Source organism: Ambystoma mexicanum, chromosome 9, assembly GCF_040938575.1.
Source record: "Ambystoma mexicanum isolate Mex_15411 chromosome 9, UKY_AmexF1_1, whole genome shotgun sequence".
Classification (NCBI taxonomy): domain Eukaryota; kingdom Metazoa; phylum Chordata; class Amphibia; order Caudata; family Ambystomatidae; genus Ambystoma; species Ambystoma mexicanum.
This window is the reverse complement of record NC_090931.1, coordinates 1,450,019,991-1,450,042,168: the sequence shown is the minus strand read 5'-3', so window position 1 is coordinate 1,450,042,168 and position 22,178 is coordinate 1,450,019,991. Positions and strand designations below refer to the sequence as shown.

Sequence of the window (22,178 nt, the reverse complement as noted above, 5' to 3'; positions counted from 1 at the left end):
GGTGCACAATTTGATGCAACGCAATACAATAGAATAGACTAAAACTAAATGAGCACAGCCTGACTAGGAAACTGCGAAGACTCACATACAGTTTTGCTGCTGTTCACACTGATGTATATATGTCCTGCATTTTACAGACATCTCTTTATTAAGTTGAATATTGTGACCAATCAAAACAGAAGGGTCCATTATTCGCTTGAAAGGTTTTCTTAATGGATCACCATAGGACATGTTAAACATTCAAAATTGTGGACATCATGTTGTTCCCATGATGCTCTTTGCTTTTATGCAAATCGCCAGGATTGTGTTCTATATAGAGGTCTGTTGCACATCCTCGCCAGGGTCCACGGCCCTTTGCCCCGCCCCCTACTTCCCAAAGCCCTGTCCCTCGAAAGAAGTGACGGTTCCCCCATTAAGCATGGCTGGCCTGTTAACCCATTGAGGCCAACTGTATAGTATTTTGCCAACTTTAGTAACGGTTTCCTTTTGTAATATGATAGTCACTGTATCTAACTACACCGTGACACCCAAGGATGTGGGCGTATAACAAATGCAATAAATAAATAAATAAATGTTTTCCATGTCCAGCACTGGTAACATGGAATGCAATGCTTGCTATGCATTGGAACATAGCATAATAAGACACACTGGCAAACAAAACAGTATGACGCATTGTGAGCCAGTCAGATACAATCACTGTAATGCAATATGAAACAGTGCAACACGATGCAGTGTGCTAGCGTGTGCTATCACACACTAGCTCTCCATAGGCATGAGTCAAGATACAAGTATTGCCAAGGCTGAGCTGCCTACAGGACCTATAAATACAGAGGAAGCTCAGCGCCCGCTGCTGCTTCGTGGAGTGCACGCACAGTATCCAGGCTCTCGGAGATTGGGGGGCGGGGCTGCCTCACACAGCGCTGGCATGGATCTTCTGTGAACCCACTGCGAGCCCCCCCAGGGTCCCGCCTCCCGCGACTGCCCGGAGTCTCCACGTGGCCGGCAAGCACGGGTCGTGAGAAGCCGCGGGGAAGGCTTTGCATTTCTGAGCAGTCACTCGTTGGCTGCTGGAGTGGAGGGATGGAGAGGCTCAGGCTGTCTCGCGTCCCGTGGGGGCCCGTGGAGGCTTACCTCGATGCCTTGAAGAGCGCAGGGGCTGCAGGGCGCTGAAGGGAAGATTCAAACGCCCCATCTCCGAGACAAGGGGGTCCTCTGGGGAAGGGGTGACGCTGGCAGAGACGGAGAGTGGCGGAGACATGCGGGCGCAGCCCGGGAGCTGCGGCGCACCTTGGGAACGAGATTCCGCGCGCACTCTGAATCACTTACTCGGGACAGCACGCGCGTCTTCGGGTGAACTGCTTGAGAGCTCTCCTGAGCTCACCGTGCATCCCGCTGCCTCACAATGCATCACTCCCACGCGCCCCTGCCTGCTTCTGCCTCCCATCAGCGCTTCCTGGGGCCCCTCCCAGTACCCGTAAGGATGGCCGAGGTGCAACCTGTCCCTGCCCCAAAGTTGCACACCCCGGAAGACTCTTTCGGGGCTCTCAGCGCGCAGTTTTTGAGGAGCACGAAGATGCACGGGCTGGGCCACCTGGGCAGCCACCGGCAGTCGTGCAAGGGGCGCGCCTTCTGGGCCCTGGCTGTCCTGACCTCCCTGGGCCTCCTGTGCACCTGGACCTCCAACCGCATCAGCTACCTGGCCTCCTTCCCCGTCCACACCAGGGTTCACATGAGGTGGGCGCGGGAGGCTGCCTTCCCGGCCGTCACGCTGTGCAACAACAACCGGGCGCGCTTCCGCCGGCTCACCAAGTCCGACCTCTACTCGGTGGGCCACTGGCTGGGCCTGACCACCGAGAACCGCACCCTGCAGCCCCAGCTGCTGGAGGTCCTGAGAGACGACCGGCGCCGGTGGCTGAGCCAACTGGCCAACTACTCCCGCTTCCTGCCCCCGCGGCCCACCGACCAGACCATGCGGAGCTTCTTCCATCGCCAGGGCCACCAGATCGAGGACATGCTGCTGGAGTGCGTGTTCCAGGGCACCCCCTGCGGCCCCCAGCACTTCACCCCTGTGAGTAGCTCCCGTCACCCTGCACAGAGTTCCTAGCACGACTTACTGCTGTCTTCCAGGCCCTTCACAAGCTGGACTTCCCCTTGGCACCAAAACAGATGAGTTATTATTAGCCAACGGAATGATACTCAAAGTGTTGAGATTGTGAGGACCAAGGTTCTTCCAGAATTCTAATATATGGCACAGTCTTCAGTAAGCGCCTTAACCCAGTGAGCTATCTTACTCTCTCCCCGCCAACTGTCACCTGCCTTACCCCTTTCCCCTTCTGTCGTGTTTCTCTGCTTATTTATGTCTTATCCGATGTGTTCAGTCTCTCACTCCCTTTTATTCCCACACATATTGAGTTTCCTGCCCCCTGTCTCTTTTTTTTTCACTTGTTTTTGCTCTATCCTGTGCTCTCTTGCTCTCTCTTTGCTACACTCCCTCTGTTCTCTCACCTCTGCCTCCCATTTAGAGTAGAGCAGTTCCTCATGCCTTCATCTTCATTACTGTCTTCTGTTCTTCATTAATCCCTAGTGTTCCTTCATTCTCCCCTTTCCCCTCCATCTCTACTTGTGTATCTCCCCCATCCCCCCACTCCCTCTAACCTTCTCCATTTCTCATTCCCCGCTTGCACTATCTTCCCTCTGCCGGTGTGTAACGTTCTCTTTTCCTGTGGAACACGACATGTAACCCATGAACCCTGCCAGTTCTGCATTATAAATTACATGATGTATGACCCCTCCACCCTACCCCCCCTTGACCCCTAGAAATGGACCTTGCTGTGTGGGGCTGATGGGAGTTGTAGTGCAAAACATCTGGTGAGCCAAAGATTGCAGACTCCTGTCCTAGTAAGACAGACACATTGTCTGCATTTCTTTTTGTTAAACCTTTCGCAGTCTGTAGATATTTGAGGGCACAGGTGTCTTGCACATCTCATATAGTGCGGGTGGAATGTCTCTCTGCTTCTGTTCTTCTCCTGTCCCATCGGATGCAGAGCCTGCACTCTCTTGGTCTCCCGTGTCACTGGCTGCAGATTCCAGCCTCTCAGCACATGTTGCTCTGTTTCCACCTCCAGCTTGTGGTCCACAGGTCTGTACCTGGTGGGTGTGTGACTGTGCTGTGGGTTCCTGACAGAGGTGAGGTCCTGGGTGTTCATCGTATCTGCTCTTCCTAGTTGGTCATGAATTTGCTTTCCAGGGTTTCTTCTAACTTTTTGACTTCAGTAGGGGTTGGGGTACTGGTGTGATAATCCTGTTTGGGGGTGTTCTCACATCTCCCCATTGTTTTTCTGCCCTCATGAGCTGAGGGCTAGTCCCGGCTGACCATAACCTGCCAGTGTTGCACTGATTTCATGAGCCAGGTTATTGATTTGATCATCGTTTCTGCTGGTGTTGCACACAGAAGCCTTGCAGTGATGATCTGATCTAATGAGCTACGTCAGGGGTACAGTAGTGCTGGAGGATGAGGTGGTCACACTGTGGCAGTGGTGTACTGATTTCATGAGCTAGATACTGATTCAGAAATCTTGTCTTGTACTGTCGCGCACTGAAGATTGCAGCAATGATTTGACCTCATGAACTGGGTCAGTGACATAATAATCCTGGGAAATGAGGTGGTCATAACCTGGCAGTGCTGCACTGATTTCATGATGTAGGTCACAGTTTCGTCAATGTTGTCTGGTGAGGTTGCCCACCTTTGCCTTGCAGTGATGGTCTGACTTTGTGAGCGGAGCTGGTGATGTAATAGTCCCAGCTGATGAGGTGGTTACATCATGGCACTGTTTCACTGATTTCATGAGCTGAGTTACTGATTCAGTGATCTTGCCTGGTGACTTCCCACACTGTAGCATTACAGTGATGATCTGAATTCATGAGCTGGGACAGTGATGTAATAGTCCTGGAGGATGTCATATAGTAATAGCCTGGCAGTGTTGTATTTATTTCATGAGCTAGATTATTGATTTGGTCATCTTGTTTGATGATGTCACACACCATAGCCTTGCAGTGATCATCCGATCTCATGACCTGGGTTAGTTATATAATAGTCCTGGATAATAAGTTAATGAGCTGGCTTTCTAATGTTTTTATCTTGTCTGGTGTTGCTGCACATCGCAGCCTTACAGTAATGATCTCATCTCATGAGTTGGGTCAGTGATATAATAGACTTGGCGTATTAGGAGGTTATGCCCTGGCATTGGTGCACTGATTTCATGAGCTAGGTTACTGAAACAGTAATATTGTCTGGTGGTTTTGCATACCATATCCCTGCAGTGATGAAGTGATATCATGGCTAACCCATCAGTGAATAACTAACGCCATGATCTGGCTCAGTGGCGTTACATAGTCTGGCAGTGTTGCACTGATTTAATGAGCTAGATTATTGATTTGGTAATCTTGTTTCATGATGTTGCACACCATAGCCTTGCAGTGAATATCAGATCTCATCACCTGGGTTATGATAGTATAGTCCTGGCATATGAGGAGGCTATACCCTGGCATTGTTGCACTGATTTCATGAGCTAGGTTACTAAATCAGTAATATTGCCGGGTGTTGTTGCACAGCATAGCCTTGCAGTGATGAAATGATCTCATGACTTGGTGAGTGGAGTGGCAGCTGTGCATCTTTTGTTTGGGCAGTGTGTGTGCTCATGAATCTCATTATCCCGCTGTAGAACTCGAGGGGGCAGATTCATGGAAATGTGTGCTGAAATCCTGCAAGGGTCGCGCGCCGAGAAGGACACTGAGCAAGCCCGCACGCAGAATAAAAAATGTTCAGGATCCCCTGTAACTGTTGGCGGCACCCCAAAAACATGCGTATGAAACATCGTAACACGGTTTAAACACGGAAAATCTGTGTTCGAACCCCCATAAACCATTCCTGCACCCCGCTACACTGCGTGCGCGCACCCCTAAATTTGATCAGAATCCCGGTTGCGTGCACACACCCCTAAATCCAACATGCAAAGCCACCTCCATGCTGTGAATCCTATGCGCAAGAATCCTTATGCCTGCCTTTGAGTAACAGAGTGATCAAGGGATTTGTGTGGCCATTTCTATGCTGAGAGGCTGCGCGGGTGGTTCCATGAATATGTGGTGTTTGGCGCAAATGAGGGCGTGCAAGGGACTGCCTGCTGACCGTCCCTCGTAATGCCTACTTTCTTGCATGTTCTTCCCCATTTTCTGAGTTCCAGCCCTCTGCGCAAGCCACGCCCATGCTCTGTGTGGTGTCTCGCACAAGGCGCTCGACGACTCGCAGAGCCGTGCCGTTCCTGCGCGTACTCCGCGCAAGTTCTGGAAAAGTCCAGCGCATTCGATTCCATGAATCAACAAAGGGGATTTTGCACACAGGCGTGCAAGTTCTACATTTCCTGCACAAATAATTTCCTGAATCGGCCCCTAGGTGTCTTTTGCTTTCACTCTTCAACTCTCTATTTTTCTTTTTGTCTTTCTTATCTTATCTTAAACACATTTATAGAGCACAACATAGGCCCGAAGGCATCTTAGCGCCAAACTAAGAGGTGAGGTCAACCAAAACCAGAAGGACTAAAAGAGAAAGGTCTTCAGTGCCGGACCAAATGGCAGGTGAGACTCAATGTTACGCAGGGAGAGTGGGAGAAGATTCCAGGCTTTCACTGCCGCCACCGATCAAGCCTTACCCTTGGGGGCTGAACGGTGTTCAATGCTTGCAAGCGAAGTGTCCTGGCAGGTTGATAAACACTGAACTTTGTCTGAAGAAACTCGGCTCCTAGTTTGTGGACAGCCTTATGCACTAAGCATAGCGATTTGAATTTAATACGCTGCTCCATGGGAAGCCAGTGAAGCTGACGCAAAAACTGAGTCATCCGAGCGCCAAAAGGAGGATGAAGAACAGCCCTGGCTACCGCATTCTGCAAAAGCTGAAGGCGCTGAAGCAGATGGCGTGGAAGAGCAAGATATGGGGTGTTGCAATAGTCAATATTGCTAATAACCGGAGAAGAAACCACTGGTCCATGAAATTTAAGAGGAATTACAAGGAAAAACTTTCACTGGAAGCCAGGCTGAAAAAGGTGTACCTGACTACTAGCTTGAAATCAGATGGATGGATAACTCAAAACCAACTTTGATATTCTCTAGATGTTCAAAAGGGATTAGAGTAAACTGAAGCAACAGTCTGGGACAGCGCCAGGGCCTTTCAACCTTTGCAGCTGAAATGAGCCTCGGGAGTGGGGGGGCACGAGCCGTCACCTCTTTGTTAGCAGCTTTAGCGTGCTTTAAAAACGTCTTTAATTCAGCATTTTAAGTCAGCAGTGAACGCTTCAGGCTGCCTTTGCTGGCGACATCAGGGAACCCATCAAAGTGGTACTTCTTATCAGCTTGTTGCCAATTAAAGGTGTATGTAGCTTTTTTAAGGGGTAATTTAGTATTTCATCTTCCCACTTGTTGCCTTTCTTTGTTTTTCCTGCAGGGGTCAATAAACCCTTTTATGTGCAGCTTCTCCAAACATTGACAACCACTCTTAGACCAAATCAAAGGCAGAACTAAGGAACCAGGTGCAGAACGAGTCTTCATTCTTTCATCATCACTTTCTCTACCACCTTCGCCCTCCCCTTGTTATAACCACACATCCTCCACTTCAGCCTCAATCCAGTTATTCTTCTTGGAGGGGAAGTGTGGGGGGCGGGGGGGTGCTTCAAACCCATCTTGTGATAATCTGCAGGTACATGCTGGGAGGAAAGCTTGGGAGCAACATGATTATCTTGGAAGTAAGACAATGCAGAGCAACAAGGGTTCGAATCCCGGTCCTGTGCTTGGAGGCTGGTTTCTGACATGAAGCACGATATAAAAGCTCAATTTAATTTCCCCCTCCCTACATTTATGTGGATTCTGCCACAAGATGAAGCAGCAAAGTAGGGCAGATGGAATGCAGACATTCCCCAAGCTACCACCAGTCTTGACAAACTAAAGGCTGTGTCACTTGAAATGAGCCCCTGCTAGCCGAAGACAGACCTCTAGTAATGATGTCAACTTATTACAGGCTGGCCAGGGGGCCCACAAACATCCTCTTAAAAATGCACCTCATTGCATCTTCAGGCGGTCCAGGCAACAGCAATGGGTTAGAAGCAGTGAACGGTACGTCTGGCACCCAGCCAGATCCTTTGCGACCCTGGTCTTCAGTTCTTTCTTCTTTCTCATTGGCTCAAGGCAACCTGCCCGATGGCTCTAGTAGTCCCCTGCAGGCCCTGTGGGTTTATAGGGCCTAAAACACTTCTCTCTTGACTCTATGTCATCCTTGGCTGGTGCAGGGGTTGTCCGTCTTTAGCATGGGTCCTCCAGGACTCCGCTAACAGACACCGCCACCTGACACCCTTAAGTCGGGCGGCAGACACAGCTTACAAAGCTGGAACCAAGGGTACTTTAGCCTTTACCCTTCTGGCTCATTCTCCCTGTGGGCAGTGTAGAGAAGGAGCTAAGTACCTCCACGTCAATCGTCCCGCCCATATTACCTGTCTGTTGGAAACCAGAGTATGAGACATACAAGGAGCAGCTGAACAGACAAAGAGCAGAGTATGGACTCTGTGCAGTACCAGTGAAAGTACCAATACCTAAGAGGATCTGGGAGGCAAGGTACCTATTGAGAAAACCGTACCTGCATACAAGAAAATATGCTGGCCATTTGAATGAGATTCCTGAAGAAGCAGAGCAGATAAATGGCAAGGATGAATGGTGACGTCAAGCAGAGCTGAGCTGATGCACACAGAAGAGATGCAGAGACCAGAGAATGCAGATATTCTATAAGGCATCAAGAAAGCACCAAGGATAAGTGACATCTTGGGATCAAGGTGAAGAAGCTTATGCAATAGAAACAGATGAAGATATTAAGCTAGTTTATACGTGTACAGATGCAAAAGAAACGCAAGCAGGCAAATTAATCTTGAGGCTAGCTTTATAGTGAATAGATTGCGGCAAGCGCCAATATATATATATATATATATATATACATATATATATATATATATATATATATATATATATATATGGACAGGTAAAGGCTGGATGTTTCCACTGCGCATTATAGCAGTGCTGGACAGTAAAAAGAAGGCCTCATTTCAGTGTGTCAGAGTTAAAAAAGCAGAATTGAATAACGAAATGAATCTCAGCAGAAGCAGTTGGATGAGCCAAAGAAGCCAAGGTCTTATCAAACTGGAGTGAACTGAAATTGGATACAAATCGTGTGAAAGAACAGAAACTCCTGTTCAGAAGGCATGATCAAAACAAAAAACGTCTGAGGACTGTTAGAAAGTAGTATTTTAATACACTAAAAGCTCGATTCCATGGTCTCCAGTTACGTGGAATAATGAAGTTGGACGAACGAGGTGGTCACATCTACGCACGAGGGCAGAGTGTGCTCACACTCCTTAAAAATTCTCAGAGCACAGTACAAACTCTAGGCCGAGCTTCAAAGCACTCATTGACATTAGACCACTGAGGTGATGATGGATTGATATGCTAATTTGTGGGAAGCTAGTGTTAAGACAAGCTCACCAGCACCTGGATGTTCAGCCTGCAAGCTGCTAGACGTAGGTGGAAAAGTACTGACGAGGTTTAGAAGTCAACCAATTGTAGAGGACCCCGTAATTAAGGGTCCTATAGTTTGTGTAGCCAATGGGACGTCATGTATTTAGTGACGTTCATAGTGGCCATTTTGAGGGCAGGGCTTAGTTGCTCCACCTGATGTTAAGTACCCTATCACTTTCATTCACTGTTGCATACTGATATGGAACGTATACTTAGATATTCACTTAGAGCCTATCACTTTCTTCAATAGGTTTTTGTAGTTTGCCACAGAGGATGACGTTGGTAATGACGCAGGTCAAAACGTCACTGATGACACATTTTCTGAATATAACCTCAGTTTTTTGTAAGATTCATTGAGTAAGAGGATTGAGCGAGTGCTGATGTTCGTTGTACTCACTATTTTAAATAATTGACATTAAAACAGTTTTCCTTTTGCCAAACTACCTCAGTCGTTTTGATTATTGATGTATAAATAAAATCTGCATCCCCATCCATCTCCAGGGTAATTGCTACTCATCAAAGGGGCTTGGATATCCAGTTCACTAGTACTAGTGGTCAGCTCCCCCAGGTTCTTCTTTGGTGCTTGGCTTTGGCTCTGGGTGCGGCTGGTCTCTACCAGCTTCGGAAGACTCTTGGTGCAGGTCTTAAAAGATTGCTCGTCCTTTTCTTCTTTCCAGGACTTACTTCTCTGCTCTCCTCTTTTCTGGTGTCTGTTTCCTCCTCTTCTTGCCCTTTCCCTGTCCCCACACATTTTTTCCATCTCTTCCCTGATGTTTCACCATCATCATTCTGTGAACCTCCTTTCCGTTCCCTCTTTAGTTGTCTCTCACTCACCCTCTTTCCCTGCACCCACCTTGGGTGTTCCACCTCCTCTGCTTTCCTCTGACATGCCTCCTCTGTTCCTCCATTTCCTGCCTGAGGGAACACACTCCTTCATGTTCCCCTTCCCCTTCCCCTCCTCCACCCTCTGCTCGCCCCATTGATGTTCCCCTTCTCCACCCTCTACTCGCCCCATTGATGTTCCCCTTCCCCTCCAAAACACTATACTCGCCCCATTGATGTTCCCCTTCCCCTCCTCCACACTCTACTCTCCCCATTGTTCCCCTCCTCCACACTCTGCTCATCCCATGGATGTTCCCCTTCCCCTCCTCCACCCTCTACTCGCCCCATTGTTGTTCCCTTCCCCTCCACACTATACTCTCTTCATTGATGTTCTCCTTCCCCTCCTCCACACTCTACTCTCCCCATTCATGTTCCGCTTCCCCTCCTCCACACCCTACTCTACCCATTCAGGTTCCCCTTCCCCTCCTCCACCCTCTACTTGACCCATTGATGTTCCCCTTCCCCTCCTCCACACTCTACTCTCCCCATTCATGTTCCCCTTCCCCTCCTCCATCCTCTACTCGCCCCACTTATGTTCCCCTTCCCTTTCCCTCCTCCACACTCTACTCGCCCATTGATGTTCCCCTTTCCCTCCTCCACACTCTTCATATTCCCCTTCGCCTCCTCACCACTTTACTCTCTGCATTGATATTCCCCTTCAACTCCTCCTCTCTATCTCTCTCGACCTCCTTCTGCTTTACTTTCTCCTCTTTCCTCCACTTCAACGTCCCTGCATTCTTCCTCTTCCTCTGTCCAGCGCTCTTTACACTCCTCTGCTCTGGCATCTCACCCCACTTGCCTTCCAACCGACCAGGGGTCAAGTCCTAAAAAAAAAAGTGGGAGGACACAATAACATACCAATTAAATGTGGAGTCACCAGAAATTAACATATCAAGGTGCCCTCTAAAGAAAAGTGGGGGAACTCTGTCCATCTGCTTGTATCTAAGACTTGAGCCCTGCAACTGACCCATGCTTCGCCTTGGGCCATCTCACTTTTTTGGTGGTGATCGGGTAAGTTAAAAAATATAGAAGGAGAGCTGATTACCCCTCTCTTCGGCCAAACATCTTAGGTTGGTGACACTTAAATTAACCTTTTATCAATACTGGTTAATAATTTTTCTCCACCACGAGAATTTTTCACACTGAAAATGTATTTTGTACTTTCAATTGTACATAAAAACAGAACATCATTCATGGTAAAATACACAGAATCTTTTGTAAGGTCTTTAGTCAATGAAATCCTGTCAATGATTGTTGTTTCTTTTATTCTTAAACGAGAAAAGGACGACACGAATGTTTGCAAGTGTAGAGGAAAATAGATTTGCTGCGTATTACAACAGGGACCAACTGAATAAAGCGGTCAGATGCGCATTCTTTTACAAGAATAAAAGAAACAACAATCATTGACAAGATCTTATTGACTAAAGACCTTGACAAATTCCCCAAAAATAAATTGAACCCCACGGCAGCATACAAATAACTTTGGGGTACCAGGGAGACGCCAAGGAAGGCAGAGTAATCCTCCTTTGATCGAGCCATTAAATAACTGTACTTGATTGATCTTGCTCTTGTCCAAATCATCTTTTTTAAGAATCAGTGACTTCATCACTTTGAAAACAAAGGCGTACATGCAATTTACTCTCCAATAAAGAAATGTTCCTGTCCTGAAGAAGGCCACAAAAAACCTTTTGAAAAAAAGTACTAGAGATAGTACTTAATTAATAACATGGCCGAAACATATGTTGACTATCGATGAGACCAGAATTAGTTAGTCTCTTTATCCTGGAGATCATTTGAGGTCACCTTTTTGACAAACTTAGATCCATGTGACTTAGAAATGGGACTTACAGCTTTGCAATATCTGCAGTAAGAGATCTATGTTAGGAAACTTGACAGTCTCTGTGTAGTAGTCTTTGTTTCTATCATTTCTGTTGAAAAACCACTAAATTGCAGAAAAATAGCGGAAAAGTCAACTATTAACCCCATTTTTTGTTTCAATTTTTTGTTTCAATTGTTATGATTCATTTCCGGGTATTTTACCATGAATGATGCTCTGTTTGTATGTACAATTGAAAGTACAAAATACATTTTCAGTGTGAAAAATTCTCGTGGTGGAGAAAAATGATTAACCAGTATTGATAAAAGGTTAATTAAAGTGTCACCAACTTAAGATATTTGGGCTAAGAGAGGGGTAATCAGCTCTCCTTCTATATTTTTGAATTTGAGCCTCTTCCCAATTGAAAGCTGATCCCCGTAAACAAAAAATAAGGGAAGTAGTCAATTTGATAGTAGGTGATCGGGTAAGGGCAGGATGAGTCTGTCAGGCCTGGTGATTGGTGCTTGCTCGGCTATCTATAATCACGTGTGCAGTGACCCGCCCCAGGGCTTCTTGTGTGGGTGCTATGTAAAGGGCACCTGCCATTTTATAGTCAGGCGGCAGGCATCATCCAGCCATCTGACCTATTGATGGCCACGTGGTGGTCCGCTGGAGCACTATACTAGCAGCAGGGTGTGTTGTGGGAAGGGATCACGGTGGCACGCACGAGCTGTGCTTTTGAGTCTGTTCTCAGCTGTTAGTGACAGAACTTGGCTTGCAGTGCCCTGCGTTTACCGGCCTACACACTGCATGCTCTGAAGTCCGCAAGCTTCTTGGTTCCCAACTTCCTATGCCACAATGGGGGCTTTTGGAGTAGTGTCTGATGTGTGATATAGGAGAGCTAGGGATGGGATGGGGGTCCTGAGAGATCTCTGCTAACCCACCTCCAGGGCCATCACATAGTCCCTCACGTGTGACCTCATCACCATGAGTGTGCATGTGTGTATGATAGAGGGAAGAACGTGCGTGTGTGTGTGTGTGTGTCTGTCTGTTTGTCTGTCTGCACAGTCAGCAGGATAAACAATAGTATGTTAAGTGCCCTGCTGAAGATTATGCTGGGGTCTGCACTCTTGTTATAGCAGGTGTGGAAAACCTTCCGTCCATGGGAAAATCACTATTGCCATGGAATCCTATGGGAAGAGGCATTGCACTTGTGGGGGGACATTGTAACAGCTGGGGAGACGGATGGAGGAGCTTCTGTACGCGCTGAGCATGCACGGGGTATAGGGGATGTCCCGATATGACTTCTGCCCCGCAGGAGAACAAGGGTGAGAAGTGGCTAAACCGCCATACTCAGCCTTAGCACATCTGGAAAACAAGAGTAACCCAATCATAAAGGTAAAACAGGCACAGATAAGAGATTTATCTCCATGGCCTTTATCCAGTAGCAACCCAAACAGCAGTCCAAAATAAAAATAATGTCCATTCAAGTTTCTATAAAAATATATACTTAAAACACACAATGTACAAATAACTATAAAAACACTAAAACCTCTTCCCCGCTAGAGAGAAGAAGGATTATGCATAAAATAGCTACATGCAGCACTCTGCTAAATGGAACAGGGGTGAAAAAGCAATACGTAATCACAATTAATGTAAAGAGATATGTCTTTCTGTGAAAAACGGTGCTAAAGTGACCTAATTAGACTCTAGGGCCCAAAGATGTAAAAATGGGTGCAGTCATGGGTCAGAAGTACCTTTTTGCTGTTTTTTACAGGTTTGACAGTGTCGAACCAGGCTTTGAGCTGTACTGTGGAATGGGTCAAATCAGGTTTGGGTTAATCGCGAGTCGTGCTGGGTTAAGCGGCGAGTTGGCATCTAGGCACGTGGAAGTGGGAGCTTGGTGCAGCTTGAGGTCGGCATTCAGGTCGTGCGGTTCAGATGGCTCACCAAGGGTGGTTCAGGAGTCTTGTCAGTTTGAGACATTGGTAACCGCTGATTTGGGTCGGTGTGCGATATGAGGTTCCAGCAGTTTAGGTTGAGGTCTGTCGGTTTAATGCAGTCATCTTGGTGCTCGGATGCAGCATTTTGTATCGGCAGTGGTTGCAGTCTGGCCCGCAGCGGAGAGCAGGTTGTTCGAGCCAAACAGGTAACATGTTCTGCGTGGCACAATACATCCGTGATCTGGTTGACAGGTGCGATGCAGAGGTAGAACGATGGAGTTCCAAAAGGGGCGGTGGCAGGTTCCTGTGGCTCAAATGTGGTAGAACAGGGAGTTCTGGCTGGTCTGGCCTGCTGTGAGGCCCACTGCTGGGGCTCTAGGACAGGGTGAGTCTTTTCAGGTTCTGCTCTCTCATCCTAAGAATATTTAGTGCAGAGCATTAGCTCCTGGTCCTCAGCAAATGTCACCCTCAATAAACCCTGGGAGTCAGTAGGGAGTCGAGCTTGCCTCTGACCTGGAATCCTCTCTCTACACTTCAATGGCTTTGGAAAGGTCAACTCTCCCAAAGGAGGTCCAATCAAACTCTTTAAGACCTGGATGGTCCAAAAGTGAATCAAAGAAGTAGCGGGAGACCCCCTCTTTGTAGGCAGAAGTCCACAGGCAATTGGATAAAGGCAAGCCTGCTTCAAGGGGTCCAATCCCTGTTCTTGTGATAAGTGGTCTTTGACTCTTGCATCATACCCACAGTGATTTGTGCTACAGGAAATGTAGTAAACAGGAAGGAAAGAGAAATACAGAGAGGAACAAGATGACAGAACCCTTCCTCACTTGTGCTAACCTTGCCCCCTTCTCTGACCAATAGTATCAAAGGCCCTTTGGTATGCAACACCCTGGTCAGAGGATAGTCAGTTTGTGTAGGGTGTGCCCTTTAATTCTTGTTTTCCAGGACAAACCCCTGCCAAGGGGCTGTCTCGATGGAGAGAGGTGTTTCCTGATGCACAAACGATCAAAAGAAGGCAGTCCCCACTGGCTATGGTCCTGCTGGGTGCAGCAGAGACAATCAGCCTGGGGGAATATACACAGCCTGTCACTAGCTGGACTGGCTCACAGTTGTGACACATGTATGATACAGATTCAGGTGTGGTTTAATAATTATGGGAATACTAGCCACCATACACTAAACCCAGGTATGGAGTATATTTAAAGTTTGCAACTGGCACCAGAATAGTAGTTCCCATAGTTATATGGTCAGTAGCATAGCAGAAAATGTGGGCACCCCCTGCAAGCCATTCTGAAGACCCCCTCATACTTCTCAACAAAGCAGGGGTCAAGCCACTTTCTGGGCCTGCCTGGACCACCACGCATGTGCAATGCCCATGATGGTCATGCTGCAGCAGGGGCATGTCGTACACTGTGCTAGGTGAAAGATGTACGTATGTTTTTTTAATCAAAGCATACAACTTTTACCTAGCATAAAAAGAAGGAGGCATGCCTGGCCCCTGGCATCCAAATGAACCAGTAACAGTGGCGCCTGGTGAATTTCTTTACTGGAGGGGGCATAAATATTTGTCACAAATAAGGGAGAGCGACTGAGCATAGCCATGGAGACTGAACCAACCAAGGTATGTTCGGGGGTTCCTCCCTCGGGATTCTTTTTTGGATATGAATTAAAATTGGGAATTATACAGCACACTTTCTTTTACAAATTGGGTTAAAAGCAGACTGTTTGCAATTGGTTTTGAAGGGTAACTAGTGAAAAAAATCTGATAGGTGCAAGTCACCAACAGTGCACAGACGCATTTCCCAATGCAATTTCATGCCTTTCACCACAGTATAAAAACATGTTTCCATGCTGACTGCACCAGTGTATGCCAGTATTACCATATAAGAACATACTCATTTTTGCATTGTGCATAATGGCATTAGTGATACTGTAAGAAAACATGCCCAAGCTGGTGCTGCCAACATATGCCAGGACCTGCACATAAGAATAAACTCCTGTTGGCTTTGCAATTAAATATGCCACACCAATAAGAAAACATATCTAAACTGGCTTCACCAATGTAGGCCAGCCTAGACATGTAATACAATGTATCATGCATGATTTATCATCGATGCCCAGTAGAAAATGCCAATTAATAGTAAGATATTATAGCCAGAATGGCTGCACCAAAATGGCAGTCAAGTCACGTGACTCTTTACATGCTTATTTTATCGTGGATGCCCAATAGAAAAATGCCACAGTAATTTCAGATTTTTTATCAGTGGTTGGAGAGGGAAGGTTAAAGTCACCTAAGAGAATAAGGGGATGTTTAGTGGAAAGAGAATCAAGTAGATGACCAAGATCATCAAAGAATGGTCCAATGGGACGGGGAGGGTGATAGATGGAGATGATGTTATCCAAGTGAGGCAGAGCAATACTAGAGATGGTGAATTCGAAAGAGGTAGGAGAGGCCATGGCATTGGACATTTGTGAGGCACTGAGGCACGAAGAGAGTAGGTGTCTGATGCCTCCACCTCTGCCAGTCAGTCGAGGAGAGTGAATAAAGGATCATTTTTGAGTTGAATAGGGCCACCTGAGTGTCGGTGTCAGATGGATAAATCCAGATTTCAGTGATAGCAAGAAGGTCTAGGGGCGGAGAGCTGGAGTGAAAGTAGTCAGTGTAACGATATCTATTGAGGACCACTATTAACATGGGATGGACCTTCTCCCCCCCCAGTTAAAGCACCACATCAAATACTGTCATTTCTGTAATATTTAGTTTGCTTACCCCTGTCTGAACCACATATAATATCACCAAGGCTTTCTCCACCTGTGCCAAACTAAGCCAAGAACCAGGCTGGGGTATTGAGATAATAGATGTTTTTATTAACAAATGGTTTAAATAGATATCTAGAAAACAATTAATTTGCACACGCCACCTTCTCTGTGGCATCCAGATCTACACAAAAAAGATGGAACGCTTTTTGTTTTGAATTTGACAGAATACAAATCAGGTTTACTCTTTTTATCTCCAGTCCCATAAACTCCAAATTATTAAATCACACAATGCATTGCAATATTACAGTACAATCATTCAAATTGTAATTTTATTATCAGCTTCTAAAGTTCACAGGCATTTATACATTCAATTTGAACGTGGCCTGCAATTTTCTGCACCCAGAATACGTGCATTGGAGAGCACACTTTATTGGAAAAATGCTTCAAATTAATAGAACGCTTTTTGGTTGGTAACCCTGAAGTAATGCACACCTCTTTTGCTCAGGGTCACTGTATCACTCTCAGTAGAACATGTGCATTTAATCAAAACTCCCACTTATTGCCTTTTGCACCTATTTTACCCCAGCAACAGAGCCTGGATTTTTGCGAGTTTTCAGACCCTGCTTTAAGGCCAGGTCTGGTCTGATGAAGCGAGACAAGTAGGAATTTCGTTTTTAGGTAAAAACACCACTTTTCCTGTAGGAAGGCTGGGGCTGGTAAAGCGCAAAATATTCCGTTATTGAAGAGGCTATAGTTTTTAATTAATCTGCTAGGAAAGAGGGCGAAGGTTTCAAATTCCTGCGAGTTCTGCCCTGCACTCAGTTTCTATGTGGGAATACTCTAGGGATCTACTCAGTTATCCCACAACCCCTTACTTAATGGAGAGAGAGAACGACACAGACAGATCCCCCTTACACTTGGTTCTGTGAACAATCTACTTACTTTCAAATCTCTGCTCTGGTGCTCGGGAAAATATCAGCGCCTCTGGACACACTCTGGGATATGCAATGGGATCTGGTCAAGCCTCTGTTATGGACGGTTACCAGGATCCACCCTCTATTCTGGCTTTCCTCTTTCAGCAGGGCCCATCCTCTCCAATCCTGCACTCTAGCTCTGACTTCCAGGCAAAGAGAGCCTACAGTAATCCCAGTCAGTTTCCTTATAAATAATCTTGCAGAAAAAGGTTAAATTCTGCAAACCATTTCTTGTCTGGGCCTTCTTTGGTGAAACATTTTTGGCAGCATTTCCCCTTCGATGTTTTTCAGCGAGCTTCCCCTTTTTCCATAGAGAAAGCTGTTTTTATTCTCTAAACCACACCTCCGAAATAAGTCATCAGTAGGTGCGGACTCAAATTGTCTCAGACATGATTGGACAATTATGTTATCCTCTTCCCTGTAAGCACAACCCTGTCATATGGATAGGTTGCCAGAGTTATCTGTTGGAAAGGCGGCAACACAGAGGACACTCCCCTGCGTTAAAACATCTGTTGCGTTTCAATTTTGGTAAAAACCCATCAGACATGACAAAAACATTTGTTTTACAAGTACATAATATAACATGTAGATTTTGAAATGTCTTTTCTCCTGCCCCTTTTTTTTACAGAATGACTCCGGTGTAAGCAGGAGCTTGTGAGTTCGAATGGCAAATGTTCGCCCTTTACTCGAACCCAAATCATACTATCCATTTCAGAATTTCCACAGTATTCATTTATCTATCATCTCACCAATGTTCGTTCTGGTGAGATTTTCAGGGAGGTCGTGATCGTTTATAATTACTTTATTTTCCATCACATGTTGATCAAAGTCGCACTCAAAGATCAGGCTCGCCAGGAGCTAAATCTGGCCATATCAATGGCTTCAGTACGACTAGTTGCGGAGAAAAGTGAAACAAAATATGGTCTATTATGTATCCCCATAGAACAATATATAAGGCATTTGCATATTAACATTATATTACCCAAGCCCAAGACATCTGCGAAAGGGAAATCTCTCCCTCAAGTTCTTATCAGATGGACACATTCCAGTTTATGAGATTTCCTGGCACACCAGAAGGCAGTTGCCTGGAAACTGTCAGCTTCAGGCTTCACAGGGAGGTGTGATTCCAAGAGAACAGGATGGCAATTTGGCTCTGGGGGTTGGTCCTTTCAACCAAACTGCAGCTTCAAATCTGTGAATAAAGGAACCATATTAAATAAGGAGACAACAACATCACAAGCTTCTCTTATATATGTATCCAAATACTCAACACAAAGCAACCAGATCAAAAAATTGTAAACAAGCACTGGCACTTCTTATCTGAAGATAGAACTTTGTGGAGCCTATACACAATGCCACTAGTATTCGCATATACACGCAGCAGAAACATGAAAGATATGTTGGTAAGGAGCGACACAAGGAAACTCCTGAGAAACCTAGAAAATGTGGAACCTACCCATGTCTGAATTGCACAAACTTCAGTATGCTGCAAAAAAGAAACATAATATTTCATCCAAACACAGGCAAAAACATATTTTTGAAAAGAAATGCAACATGCAACACTTCAAACATCATCTACAGCATAAAATGTTCCTGTGAAAATTACTGTCGGACAGTCCACGGGGAAAGCAAATGTTTGGTGGAATGAACATCGTTCTAACATGTGCACTGGAAATATAAAATCCCCAGCTGTACGACATTTTAAGGAAGCAAAATATCAAATTGCGCAAATGAAAATCCAAATTTTGGAGACCGTTGAGAAAAAAGGAGATGTAGCAGCAATATCACCAAACTCCTGAGCCGAAAAGAGACCTACTGGATAGAAAAACATAATTCCCTACATCCAGGGGGTATGAATGAAGAGTGTAACGTTGCATATTTTCAATGAACAAACATCCTTTAAGGGACACCAATAACACACCCTACAGACTGCAGAATTCATGGCGCTGATCTACCAAGCAAGCACAGCTTCGATGACTATTACATCACTTACCAGCACCAAGAGACCAATAGCTCAAAAGAAGAGATCTCTAAAAGTGTTGTGAAATGTATTACGGAACACTAACAATGCCCAATACCTTGTGTGAGAAACCTGAAGGTGTCGCCCTGACTAGTCCCCAGGGGTCTGTCATCCAGGTGGCCAGGACACAGCCATCGCTATTGGATCAAGTTCCTGGGGGTGGACCAGTGAGGGAGGATCAACTGGATGGGGGGGTCCTCAGGAGTGGAAGTGGGACACCGACGGGTGAGACGCAGTATCCCCCTTCTTATAAGACCCAAGTAGGATACTCAAACACTCTACCCCACCCTTATCCGACGCAAGCACTTTCGCATATCACGAATGACGACGGACTAACACCCGAGCCATTTACCTGACATATCCCAAGACAAGGGTCAGGCAATTGACCAAAACCGCACACACCTGATGGCCCTTTCTCTTTCCCACAGGATAAAAGGTGGAGCACGAGAGCACAATACGAGCAAGGCAGACTGCACGTTGAGAGAGCTAACTCAGCACGGCATTACAAGAGGAGGAAAAAGACGTCACGAACCGAGAGGGTAACAAGGAGAGAAGCAACCTTGCCCTTTCCAACCAAGGCCCATGAAACCTCAGCAGAAGGAATTGTAAGACTGCAAACAATAGCCAGCATATATTGCAGCAGATGTCAACGTACACAAGACCCTCCTCGTGCAGGAAACTCTGGACACTACCAGAAGGCTTTGGGAAATGCAAGAAAGGGGGTCAAAGTGGTCATACAGGGGTCCAATAAATTCCTCTGTACAGTCGAAAGTCTTTGACCGACAGATGATTGTGAAGCTAAAGGGAATGAATCCTTCCTCGTAAAACTGATGACAAAGTTGGCACGAGTGAACCCAAAGGAGGGATGCCGATAAACAAGGGGCGAAGTCTAAAGTCCCAATATACAGTGTGTTGACAAAGGTGAACCCGGCCGAGGGATGCCCACAGTGAACTGTTTAAAAAGACATTAAGATTTGTGAATGATCCAGATGGCATTGGGCCTCATTACAAGTCTGCCGGTAAAACCGGCAGGCTGCCACCAAACTTGTGAATTTTTCCAGCCACTGGCAATGGGGAAATACAGGGCCATTACAACCCTGACGGACCCTGTATTTCCCCATTGCCAGGGGCCAGAAACCTTTACTCTCCATTCCCATTCGAGCCCCACAGGGCTCGAATGGGAATGGGGAGGACGGATGCACCGGCACCATTCAGAATGGTGCCGGTGCATCCGACATGCTCTGCTCACGGGTGCCAGAACTCGTTGTTTGCCGGTCCGGGAACTACGGTACCGGCAAGCTTGTAATGAGGCCCATTGTGTTGAAAGCAGTAGTGAACCCGGCGGAGGGAAGCTGATATTCGAGAAAGGTCTAAGCCCGGAAGAGAGGGACCCAGTGGTGAAAAGGCATCACCCAAAAGCACAAACAGAAAGGAACTTTTGTTTATTTTGAAACCCATCAGGTCCTCGGTTGAAAGAGGCTTTTGTAGAAAAGATACTTAAGCAGTGAAGGCCCTGATTGCTGAGAGCAGAACTGTTGGCTTGTGCTGGGAAAGTTCGAGTGTGTGCTGCGCTCCATAATCCTACCTTGTCCCGTGCTGAAAAGGTGGGGAAGGGAGACCATGACTATCGCATCCTGACTTATTATTTGTGAACACTTCTTTCTTTCTTATGAAAATTATCCTACACCTCTTTTTGTATTTAGCGTAACGATTGGCAATAGTATTTTTAGTATAGGCCCTTTCATTTTGACAAGACAACACTAGGACTGCCTTATTATTGTTTGATGGTCAAAACTTGCTCCCATCTTAGATTTTGGTTTAGATTTGGCGTTTTTCCAACCTACCTATACAGTTTAATAAACACCCTTGAACTGTGATCACTTGTGTCTGTCTTTACTGTTGCCACCATGAGTTCCTTACACTTGCCATAGGAATGTTATGAGGGAAATGTAACCCCCAGTGTTAGTTCTATTTAGGAACAATGTAGTGCAATATTCCAATAGCAGAACCCAGTGGGCATTTTGGATATTTCGTAAAGCCACAGCATGAATTGCTGGGATGGAATTACTGTGCACTAAGAACAGTCTAATCATTTTTTTCAGGAACAAAGTTTGTATCTTTTCAACTAAAAAAATGTGAAAATGTTAAATAACTTTGTAAACGTGAAGAAGCCCCATAGAATGGGCACATGATCTAATGGTTTTACAAGTGTCCGCCATCATTTTACATCAAGAAACATGTCGCACGCGATATTAACTACATGAAACCTATCTAAAATGGCCGCTGGCCCATGATGATATCACCACATTGATAACGTCATCACGCTCCATTCGCCAGTGCCATTTTTGATATAAAAATGAGCAGGGGATGACAGGTATTCGCAGTACTGCGATCCTGGTGCCCCGCGGATGCTCTGCCAAACAATTGAGAAGGTAAGAATACATCATGTGATGAACTTCAGCCAGAAATGTTGCACCTTTAGGAATCCCACACAACTAGTGGTGTATTTGCATACAGGGCACCAGAACAGGAACCCATGAAATACCCAGTGAGAAAGAAAAATAAGGCAGCATTGGCACTAGATACTACATGCAAAGTACTTCACCCAAATTACAGAAAAAGAGAGTACATTTGGTTGAACATGAAAGTATTGCAGATTTACACAGGGCTTCCAGGCCAGAACATGCGTTGATATTGCTAATGCACTAACAGTGTCCAAGTAACGAAACAAAAGCCGGGTAATTATGACAATGTAACTATTAAGGAGTTGATAATATTTTGAAAAGAAAAGAAGTTTTTGAATTTTTTCGGGGGGAAACATTTTCACAACGATTACGATTCCTTTGTATACTATTCTTTCTAGAAATTGTCCCTGAAGATGGTCACTGGGACCGAAATGCACTGGACTTTGATATTACATGTCCCTGAACTTTTTCGAATGACAGAATTACCTTATTCTTTGGGAAAAAAAAGGAAATAAAAGACGAAAATAGACCCAAAGAGCTCACAGAGGTCCTTCCAGCTGTTTGGGTTATCACACGCAGATAAACATGTTCCCCAATGTTGCCTATAACCCCACTGTGCAAGTGGGGTATTACTTGGCGACAGGACCCAATAACATTCGGAACGAGAACACAACATACTAATAACCAAAGGTAATAAAGCGGTCCCCGCTGAAC

At 45.9% G+C, this 22,178-nt stretch overlaps 1 protein-coding gene across 1 annotated transcript in view; it reads left to right on the top strand.

Moving 5' to 3' along the window:
• Nucleotides 1–846: 846 nt before the first annotated feature.
• LOC138489208 (acid-sensing ion channel 4-like) overlaps nucleotides 847–22,178 on the top strand; it is a 214,817-nt gene continuing 193,485 nt past the window's right edge. Inside the window, exon 1 of the mRNA XM_069616876.1 lies at nucleotides 847–2,068. Coding sequence (XP_069472977.1) covers nucleotides 1,403–2,068 — 666 coding nt within the window. The 5' untranslated portion in view covers nucleotides 847–1,402. The remainder of the gene's footprint in view (nucleotides 2,069–22,178) is intronic.